Below are 11,135 nucleotides of genomic sequence, written 5' to 3'. Positions count from 1 at the left end.
GCACTCGCACAATCTCGTACATTCCTGCGTTGGGGCTCGGACCCTCGCCCTCAGTCCCCAGACTCAGAGCCACACCCAGCCCGATGCACTGACAGTCGCACACGTAAAGTCCCACACTCACGAGGACAGGGTCACAGACTCAAAACGACACCCCACACACTCCCACCCGAAATCACACACATTCCGCCACCCCTAAGTCCCAGCTGAAGCTCACACAGTGGCTCACCACCCCACACAGCCCACACTCCGGCATGTGATCACACACACACACACACACACGCACACACTCTGGCTGTGCTTTTGTGTTTTGTCAGAATTAATGAGAAAAGTTCCCGTGCCCTGCGGGTAATTAGTGTCCTTGGAGTTAAATAAGCTAATGGCGTGCACCTCTGGCCCAAGCAATTATGTTTGTGTATTGAATAATTGATTCAAAGGGGGGAAGGGCCGCTAATCAGATCTGAGCATAATGAATTGATTTAATTAACAGGGGAATCTGAGGGGCCCTGGGAAACGCAGGCTTCACTCGGCTGCGCGAGCGCTGCCAGCGCGCAGAGAAGGGCGCGCGGCGGCGGCGGCGGCGGCGGCGGCGGCGGCCCGGCTCGGGCAGCGGCTGCCGGATCGGCTCGGCGATCCCGGCCCGGCTGATGCGCCCCAGCCCCGCCCCGCCCCGCCCCGCCCCCGGGTTGCGCCCGCCCGCGCGAGCTCCCTGTCCGCTGGGCTCAGCTCCCGGCGCCCGTCCGTCCGCCCCCGTCCGCCCGCCCCCGTCCGCGGCAGCGCTAGCCGGGCGCGGAGCCCGCGCGGGGCCGACTGGAGCAGCGCAGGCGGGCGGCGGCGGAGTCCGAGCCGCCCGCCCCTCCGCGTCCTCGGCCCGGGGGGGGAACCATGGTGTTGGACCAGGAGGACGGTAGGTGCCCGGGGACCCGCGGGCCGCAGGGTGGGGGCGGCGGCGCGGGCCCGGCCGAGGCCACCCCGCGCGGCGGCGGCGGCAGCGCCCCCGGCTCCCGGCTGCCTCGGGCCGCTGGGCTGCTTCCTGGAAGCCGGGCGGTGGAGGTGCGCGCGGGTGTGTGTCGGGGTGCCGGGCTCAGCCCCCGAGGCTTCTCAGGGGGATTAGGAAGTCACACGGGCCACCCCGAGCCCGCCAGCCCCGCACGCTCGGGCCGGGAACTTTCTCACTGGCTCTTGTCGCCTCGCAGACACAGGAGCGCCTCTCCGATCCGCGCCGCGGGCTTCCCCGCAGTGCCCGCTGGCCCCAGTCTCCCCGCCTCCCACTTGGGTATTTGCACGCCCTCCCCCTTCTGCACCGACTGCAGAACGGCTCCCCCAGGGGGATGCCCAGAGAACTCGGCACTGTCCTGGGGTCCCTTCCGTTCTGGAACTTCATAGCTGCGGGATGGGTGACATTGCTTCATCCCTGGCAGGGCTGGGGAGGACGCTCACCATCAGCTCCCCCAGTCCAGCGTGTTGGGAGGTGCTCCGCTGGCTAGGGCCCGTGGATGGGCCATATATCCAAGATATCAGGGCCGGATTCACCTTGAAGCTAATGAATTATAAGCTTCAGAGTCCTTCTGTTGTAATTTGTATTAGTGATTTACTGTTCCTTTCTTAACCCCCCCCCACCCCAGTTGCATAAGGAAGCTTGGGTCTCCCAAAATCTGGACCACCCCTGGATCCAGCTCACACCCTTCCCATTCTAACTGCCAGCCTCTCAGGAGGGCTCACAGTGCTGCTGGCCCAAGGAGCACTGCCAGTTGCTAGGGCAGTTATTTGGTGCCCAGGAGATGGAGCCCTGAGGCAGGAGGCTGGGAAATTTGGGGGTGGGAGGCAGCTGCTGGTCTGCAGGGGAGGGTCTGGCTGCCTGGCCTTTCTCTCCGGCCCCACTAGTCCCTTGTCCCACCCTACCACATCCCACTAGGGTGATTAACTGTCCTGGTTTGCCCAGGACCGTCCCTGTTTTAACACTGACAGTCCTGGATCCTGGAAACCCCTCAGCCCCAGGGCAAACTAGGACATTTGGTCGACAGCCTATATCGACAGCCTTCTCTGGGCTGTTGTGCAGGGGTGGATTGGACTTCATCAAGTGAGTGGGGAGACTTGTTTTCTGGAGTGCAGATTCTGCCTAGGCACCCACAAAGCCTAATAAGTTATAACTGCAGCTTCCTAGAAGGCCTGTCCAGGGCCTCCAGAAACCAAAAGAGGAAAAGTTTGCCAACCGTGTACTTCTCCACTCTAGCTGGTTGCAAATCTCTGTGCATGGGCTGCTTTTGTGTGAGTCGGGGGCAGGGCAGGGCAGGGCATCTGAACTTGGCCAGCAGGTATCCTGATTGTTCTGCAAAGTCTGTAGATTCACCCTGTCTAGTCAACTGTGGCGGCCACAGGGAAATGGCCTTTGTCACTCCAAATACCCCTTTGAGTGTCACCTGTGAGGCCAGCTTGTAACCCCATCTTAGAGACAGCTGCACTGTGTTGGGAGCAGGGCCCTCAGGCTGAGGCACATCTGACAGGCTCTACTGAAGGGTTCTGGAATATCTGGTCTGCCTGGGCCCTCGGGCACCAAGTCTCCAACCTCCCCCCCAACCCCCACCCCCGATGCAGGAATCCTTCCTCAGGACTTTACTGCCAGGTACAAGACAAACTGCTAGGACCTGCCCAAAACTTTGTAAAGCATCCAGGAGCACCCCCTCTTCCCTCACCGTAACCTAGGGGACTGATCAAATGGCCTTCCCCTGCCGTCCCCAGAGGCATTTCAAGGGCATTTTGGAGCACTCTTGGCAGTATGGAAGTGAGAGTATATGCTCATCACCTGTGGAATGTGTCAGGTGCAGACAACCTCCCCCAGCCCCAGGGGATCCGAGGACTGCACCCTGGTGTTGTGGGCGTGTCCCTGGACCTGGAGGCGTAGGAGTGAGCATGGGCGTGGGAGTTACCTGCCTGCACAGCAGTTACCCATAAGCTGAGAGGGAGGCCGCTGGATGAGCCAGGCTCGTGTCTGGGTTTGTAAACCCAGCAGGCCTCTTCCTGGCTGGGAGCTCAAGTCACCCAAACTGTCCAAGGCTTGCCGGGTAGCTCTGTGAAGCAGAAGGCCTCTGCAGAGGCCCTTCTCCAGGTGAGTGTGGGAACTCAGTGCTCACCACTGGGGCTGCAGAGAGAGCTGCCTGTGGGCACAAGCAGCCAGCCCTTCACACACAGCACCGATCCCCTGCTCAGTACCCCAAGACTGCACCAGTCCCTGGGGTGGCATGCAAGGCCTCTGACTCCCTAGAGGGAGGCTGGCTGGGTGGCTGCTAACTGGGCACCCTGGGGGCTGGGGAGAGCTGGTGTTGGGACGGAGTCCTGAGCACAACACGTGGATGAAAGAGTGAGCAAGTGGCCCCAGCTGATGGAGCCCAGGTGTGTGGGTCAGGGCCAGACCCTGAAAGTCAGGAGAAGCAGCCCTGGAGGTCAGGAGTAGGGCTGCAGCCCTTGTGGAGTGAATACCTCCAGGTAGCACAGAGGTGTCTACAGCAAGAAGCTACCCCTTGCCAGCCTGTCAGGCCCTGTGCTTGCTACACTGTCTGGCCCCCTCACTCAGGCTGGGGTGAGGGGCTGCCACTAAATGTGCCCGCGGCAGCAGTGCCAAAGCCTCCCTCAGACCCTCAGGGTACAGTTCAGCTGCAGTGACAGGGGAGAGATCAAGCTCGCAGTCCTGAGGGATGGTGCGTCTGAGCAAAATGATATATTTAACATCAAATATACTCAAGGACTATTAGGATTAAGTATTCAAGATGAAGCGGAAAGCGAAACTCTCTGAGCTGCGGAGGAAGCAGCTCATTAGAAGCAGCCTCTCTTCTGTTTTCTCAAAGCTTGACTTTGCTGCCTACGATAGAGGACCATAGACTGCAGCACCACTCCCCCCTCCCCCTCCCCAGTCAAGCACCCTGCACTGGGGCCTCCCAGGGCTTAAGGGGCACGACCTGGCCTCCAAGTCTCCTTTGTACCCACTACGTCCCCTTCCGTTGTCTGGGGTGCCACAGTTCACAAAGCACATTCACATGCATTATCTCCTCTGATCCCCGCAGCAACCTTGGAGATAGCAGAGCAGGTCTCCCACTTCACAAACAGGGAAACTGAGGCCTGGGGAGAGAAAATGACTTGCTAAGGTCCACTGTTGGTAATAGGCAGAGATGGGATGAAGTCTCAACTGGTGGCCCTTTACCCCTCCAGGGACTCCAGCTTCCTTCTCCTTGCCTGGGTCTAGTCCTCAGAAGAGACTGTGGGGATGAGCCTCTGACACATCTGTGTGGAGAAAAGCCATTAAGATTTTCATGCCATCCTGGAACTCTGTACTGTCAAGGAAATAATGCTCTTGATATTGAAGAGAGGCCTTCCTGGAGTAGGCAGCCTGGGCACCAGACCCAGGGCTCTGGGAGAGAAGCAGGGTTCAGAGGGAGAGGAGATGAACACTGTCTCCCTTCCTGCCTCCTGAGTTACAGAGCAAGAATTGTCAACTCTGCAATAGCAGGAATCTTTGTTTTCACTGCTATATCCCCAGGGCCTTAAAATAGTGCTTGGTGCATAGTATATGCTCAATAAATAGTTGTGGAATGAAAAAAAAACCTTTAAGGCCATGCTGTGCTTGCTCAGAGAGAATTTGAGACAGGATCCCATTCTCTATGGAATCAGGATGCTCTTGGGAGGGGCTTCTGGGATAAAGGTGGTGCTGTAAGACACACAGTGGGAAAATTTGTGCCCTGCAGAGGGTTAATTTTACCAAACAATCCAGGAAGCACCCAGAAACCTGGGGAAGAGGAAGTAGGAAGGGAGGGCACGAGGTCAGAGAAACATTGCCCCGTGGGAGGGGGGCAAAATCAAGGCTGAGGGGCTGGGAGTGACAGACAGGTGTGGTCCACCAGGCAGTTACTGGGAATGAGGACCCTGGGTCCTGAGCAGAGCCACACGCCGAGTTGGGGCCGACAGGCCTCCAGGCGGCGCTGCGGAGCCGGGCAGACGCGCGTCTCCACTCCCCATTAACCCGGGAGGGAGGGGGGCCTCGGGAAATGTGTGCATTTATTCAGTAGCAGGAGTGCAAACCTCATACGTTGAGGGAGAAAGGCAGCGGGAGACGGCCGCCGAGATTCCCCCATCTCTTTGAATATAATTTTAGATTGAGATTCAGATTAAATCCGAGGGGAAAACACTTTATGAGGCTGAAAGCTGTGTCGTTGCCAGAGCCAGGGTTATGAGCTATCAAATGCAATTACATTAAGACAGATTATACTGGGCAAATTGAGCCATTTAGAAGGTGAGAATCAAAGAAACGGCTCTGATCCTCTCTTCCCCCTTCTCTCTCCCTCTCCTTCTCTCTCTCTAAATTGCAGTTCATAGTTCCTTGCAATTCTGAGGCACAAAAGTAGGTGAGACTGCTTTTGTATCTGCGAAGTGCTTCACTCCTGAATGTAATTCTAGCTGAGTGCAATCTAGGTTAAGAGCCGGGCAAGCGGGTAATTAGAGCCCGCTCGCTGCCCGAGGACCGGCCGCCCCGCCGAAGCGCGCCCGGAGCCGGCGCCCTTCTCCCGGCCGAGCCGAGCTGCGGCTGGACACGGAGCGCCCGAGATGATGGTGCTGGACAAGGAGGACGGTAGGTGGCGGGCGGGGGTCCCGACTCCCCGCACACCCGCGCCCTCCGCCGCGGCGCGCGGGAACACACACGCCAGGACACCGGCGCCCACACACCGGGCTGTGCCGGGCTTGCCGGGCGGGCGGTCCGCAGGGCGCTGGGGCTGGAGCCTGGGGCGGGGGGAGGACCGAGTGGGACTGGCGTGGGGAGATGAGGGAGCCCCGGGCTGCGCGGCCCCGGGGCCGGGACAGGCCGGACCGAACCGCGGGAGGGCGAGCTGTGCGCCGGCCGTGCGATGCTCTGCGGGGCCGCGTGGAGGCTCCGGCTGCCCTCCGATCTCGGCGCAGCAGTGGTTTCACGTAGAGCGTTTTCGTCTTTGCGGCTGCTCCTCTCACCGCAGCCATCAGCCTCGCGCCGCCCGCGTAACCCGAGAGGCGCTGAGCGCCGAGCAAATCAGTGGCTTCGGGAAATCGGACTCCAGAGCTTGCGGCGAGCGGGCGCGCGGAAAGACGGTGGCCGCCGGGTGCCCGGCAGGCGAGGGGAAAGGCCGGCCGGACCCTCGGGGAGACAGCTGCCCGAAAGCTTGGTGAGAAAAAGGGTTGCCTCCAGTGATTCCCACTGTCTCCCAGTGTGATTCTCACTGTCTCTTGAAATCGGAGGCAGGAGTTTGGCCCAGAGGAAGAAAGTGTCCCGCTCCTGGCCAGTAGCACGAGTGCAGGAGCGGCATGGACGTGCCCTGGTCAAGAACCTCGCTGCGCCCGAGAGGTCAGAACAGAGGGACCCATGGTGGTCCCACACACCCCAAAGCCTTCCTGACTGGGAGTGCCCTGCAGTAATTGTCCTGGTATGTGCAGGAGAGGTTGGAGAACCCAGTCCCCTTGAGGGTAAAACCAGGAGTGCCCTGTGACCCAAGGGCAGCCCTCAGGGTCAAGAGTGGCCATCCCCTGGCTGTCCCAGGCCCTCCTGCCCTGTAGGGGAGGGTTACCTGGTTTGTTAAGTTTGTTAGTGTTGTCGGGAGGGAGATGTGAATGTAATTGTTAGCATCCACGCCATCACCTGGGTTCTACTGGTAAGGAACTGAGAAGGTGGGTTTTCCGTGAGTCAGCGGAAATCCTCTTAGAGTGACATCTTCTGACCTCCGCTAGTGAGTAGTAGAGGTCTGTGCCCTCTTGCTCTCCAGGTCAGTGGTGTTACTGACGTGGTCACTTGGTGAAAATCTGAAGTTAAGTGACTTAAGGTCACACAGGATATTCACTTTGCTGCCATCATGTGCTGATGCCCCTAGCCTCCCCTCCCACCTTCTGAGACCTCCAGCAGGGAGGGACATTTAAAATATCTGGCCTGGGGGTGGCATGTGCAGGAGCTCTGTGGCCCTCAAGGCCATTTCTCAGTGTGAGTGTGGAAAGAGAGGGAGGGGGAACTAAATGCTCTGGCCAAAAGAATCCATTGTCCAGGGTCTGGCTGGGGTGTGACATTCATCTCCTTATGCTTTTCTCTCTTCATGGACCCCTCCCCTGGAGCCCCATGTGGGCCATCAGAGGGCTGGGCTGGTGCAGTTGTGTACAGATTGAAAGAGAGAAGAAGGGATCTGGGGTCAGGCCAGATAAGGAGGGAGGAGACCTTGATTTAGCTCCTTTCTCCACTAACTCCCTGTGTAATCTCGGACCAGTCATGCCCATCTCTTCACTTTCCCTCTTGGTAGAATGAGGAGCCAGGGCAGAGGGTCCTTCCATGGTGTTTGGAGGAACTCCCACCCTGGGGAGCATGTGGAAATCAGGGTATGTCTTTAGCAGAGATTGTTTAGCATGCTTGGCTCCCCAGGCCCAAGCCAGAAACCCAGAAGACCCAGGCCCTATACATGGGCGGCCTCAGGCAGGGAGACTGGTCTCCCGCCAATAAGACGACGCCACCACCACCACCTCGGGTCTTGCACTCTGTGCAGGCACCAAGAGTGCCCCGGGCTTTGTGATACTAAAGGTTTCCAGATGAGCCCTGAATGGGAATGGCTCTCTGGAGATCATTTTAGCCCATCTCCTGCCTACACCCTGGGCATATGTATTTTCCCTAGTCTTCACCAGACCTGTGGAGGAGAGCTCACGCTGCCCCACAAGTCCCCCACCCTGTCCAGTCTAAACCATATGGTGCTCTGTACTGTTGCTGCCACTGAGCTCTGGGACACATCACAGCACAAGGAAGAAGGCTGGCTTAGGCCCTGAGGAGCCATTTGCTCCTTGTCCTGCTCAGCCTAGAGCTGTCTTCCAAAAGCAACCTTTCTGCTCATAAAATCCACCCTCCACTCCCCACTGGAGTGAGTCTAGCATCTCCTGGTTCCAGGAAACCTTGAAGGTGGTACCTTCAGTTGGGGGGAGGGAGAAAGGCTCTGGATATACTCACCCTCCCCCCACACCTGCTGCCTAAATCCTTCCTTGCACTTACGCCCTCCCAGCAGGTGGCCGTCTGGGCTGGGAGTCAGCACTGGTCCCCAGGGCCCCCAAGGGGTGTGTTCCTCAGGGCTGCGGACTGCACCCTTTGTCTGGCTGCAGCGTGAACTCAGGCTCCTATTAACCACCCCCAATGCCTTTTCTCCACCTGACAGCATCTTGTCGGAAGAGGCCGGGGCTCCTCTGGTTGAAGTCAGGTCTGCCAGCTGCTGAGGACCAAAGCTCCTGCTCTGCTGGGCTGCAGGGCTTTCATGTTGCACTTCTGAAAGATAATAAAATATCAATCGCTTTGCCGTAGCAACGGGTTTAAGAGACTTTCTGAAGTATTGAATCGTCAGAAAAATTTTTTTTTTTTTTTTTTTTTTTTTGCTTTTAAGCACAGTGCATTATTAATAAAGTAATCCATTAGGTCGAGCAGCGAAGGGCCACCACAGAGAGGAGAGATCTGTTTTGCAAACGGTTAAACTTCAGGTTTTAAGATTAATTGCTTTCATTCGGATGCTTGCTCTTGGCCTAGGCAGCTCCACTTTACTGGAACTCAGGGTCCTGCCTTTCTACATGCCGTCGGGCCTGCCTGTCAGCAACGGAAGCCCAGCTCCAACTTTCGTGGAGAAACAGCCCTTCTTCCCCTGGCACCTGCTCTTGGGCTGGCACCAGGCTGTGGGCTCTCCGGGGAGCTTTGCAGCCCCAGGGGAGCAAGGCGAGTTACAGCCCTGAGTCCTGAGAGTCAAATTAGCCCTCACGCTGTAGGAGAAAAGGCCCTTGAGCAGGGGCAGGCAGCAGAGGGTCTGAGCAACCCCAAGAACTGTGAGAGCCTTGGGTTGTGAGGGACAGGGGAGGATGCCAAGGGCACCCCCAAGGGGTGTCCCCAGATGCATGCTGCAGAAGGGTAGGTCTGGGTGTAAGCTGCCTCTGCAGAGGCCCAGCAGGAGGGCTGGGGTGACCACAGGAAGCAGCAGGCAGGCTGTGGAACTAAACATCAGACCTAATTCCTAGGGCATTTTTAATAAGTTAAAAACACCTAAAGGTATTGGAGCTGGGCTGAGGAGGACCAGACAGTGCACCTTCAGTTGTTAGCGACTACTGTGAGTGCAGCGTCCACAGCTGACTCAGTTGATCCGCGAGGGCAGGCTCTCAGCTGTGCTTGGGTACTGACCAGCGGGACCTCCCAGAATATCCCGTCATGCTCTGGGCCACAGAGGGTACTGGCGGCCTCTCCTGTGGCCAGGACCCCTCCACAGCCCTGGGGGGAAGGCAGGGAGTGGGCCCTGATGCTGTTCCACACTACAGATCCCAGCCCATCAGCAGGACGGCAGAGCCCAGTGGACACTGCTGCCTGCTGAGGGCTGGTAAAGGCCTTGTGAGGTTGGCAGGGTAGGGACCAGGCCTGGCACCCACTGTATGCCTAGAAGAGGAAGGTCTCCATCTGCACCTACCAGGCCAGCCCGGGCTGCAGCTGCCTCCTCACTACAGGGAAGCAAGGCATCACAGAACCTGAGCAGCACGTACAGCCGTGTCCCCTTCCTGCCTCAACTCAGCCAGGGAGCCTGTGAAGATGGGTCTCCCCAACCCGCTCCCAGAGCCTGGGGTAAAAAAGCAGGTGCTTCTGTCTGTTCCCTGCTCTTCCATTCATCTGCCCACGCAGAGCACTAAGGGTCGGGGGGGGGGGGGAGGACAGGGAAACAACATAAATTGGTCTGTCGTCCAGAATCCGTGTCTCACTAATGTACCCAGATTAACTCAACTGTAAATTGTCTCCTCGGATGGCAGTGTCTTGCTAAAAGTTTCCCATATGATTCATGATTTGGATTGCTTTTAACGGCTATTGGCTAAGCAAGCCAGTGACTGTACAAGGTGATGCAATTGGCATTAGCAAGGGGAGGCACGGGAGCGTGTAATGCAGTCAATACTGCATTAACTACTGATGCCCAATTACAGAGAGTGGGAGAGAGCCTTTTGGGAGCATTAGGACTGGGGGAAGCTGAGATCACTGGCCGCTGCTCGCCTAAAAGCTTCACCCTTTGCGTGCCGGGGCTCAGTGCTGGCCTGGCCACTCACTTGGCCTCTGTGGCCATAGGAACTCACTCTCTCTCTCTCTCTCTCTCTCTCTCTCTCTCTCTCTCTCTCTCTCTCTCTCTCTCTCGTCCCACAATGATGCTTTTAGCACATGGAAATGTTCATTTTCCTAGAGCCGGGGCCTGCCTCTCATCCCTCCTGAGAATTGATTTCCTACCCCACTCCAGGTCCCAGAGTCAGATGGGGCGGCTGCCCCACCCACTTCCATTTAAGGAACCACTCAGCAGGCCCTATCTGAGAGTAGGACCAAGGGGAGGTCTATTTCGGTCTCTCCCCCTTGGAACAGATGGACGATTGCCAGCAAGCATTGGCGGCCGACCTTCTGTGGCCGAAGGAGACACAAGGTTTAGCCTCAGTGCAACTGCGCTGCTGGGGCAGGCAAGGCTGCTGGACCTGGGAAGTAGTCCTGGCTGGGCCTTCTGAGCAGAAGACAGAGATCGAGAGGCTGATGGGGGAGTGACCCAAGCCAGGTTGGGGTTCTCAGCAGATGCAGGCCCCCTCCAGAGCTGCATCGGCACAGGGCAGAGCTGCCCGCATGTAGCCAGGAGACCAAAGCTGTAGTTGGGGTCCATCTCCAGGGGCCAGAGGGCCTCCCAGGAGCCCCGATCAGACACATTAGGAAGCTTGGAAGGAGTTAGGGGACAAAGTAGAAAAAAGCACCTGGGTACCCCAGTGTGGCAAGTACCATGGGACTGGGACTGGTTTAGCTACTGTAGTGCTAAACTGTGCGGGTCCAGCACATCCACTGTAGTTCTGTGTCCTGTGCCCACCCAGTGTGGAGATTGCTTTGCCTCTATGCCTTCTCATCTCTACAGTGAGAGCGACCACATCTAACCGGCACGATTGTTATTAGGATTAAATGAGATAATGTCCATGTACACCCTCGATAAACCAGGAAGCCTCGTGCGTGTGTGAAGTGACAGTGCTCTCTACACAGCCACAGTATGATCTGAAATAGTCCTGTGCCCAGTTCAGTGCCTTGCTCACTGCCAGGCACTGGGTCCTAACCTTCCTTCTTCTAGTTT

General features: G+C 57.7%; 1 protein-coding gene across 2 annotated transcripts in view; it reads left to right on the top strand.

Moving 5' to 3' along the window:
• Window positions 1-771: 771 nt before the first annotated feature.
• Window positions 772-11,135, top strand: part of LMO1 (LIM domain only 1) — a 40,112-nt gene continuing 29,748 nt past the window's right edge. Inside the window, exons 1-2 of one of the 2 annotated variants that reach the window (XM_082660574.1) lie at window positions 772-904; window positions 5,355-5,614. In XM_082660574.1, the coding sequence (XP_082516700.1) occupies window positions 5,590-5,614 (25 nt within the window). In that variant the 5' untranslated portion in view covers window positions 772-904; window positions 5,355-5,589. The remainder of the gene's footprint in view (window positions 905-5,354; window positions 5,615-11,135) is intronic. The other variant, XM_082660575.1, reaches the window with a different exon arrangement.

Source organism: Grampus griseus (genome assembly GCF_964374135.1).
Source record: "Grampus griseus genome assembly, chromosome: 8".
Classification (NCBI taxonomy): domain Eukaryota; kingdom Metazoa; phylum Chordata; class Mammalia; order Artiodactyla; family Delphinidae; genus Grampus; species Grampus griseus.
Note: the sequence above shows the minus strand (reverse complement) of the source record. Positions and strands in the feature narration are given on the sequence as shown.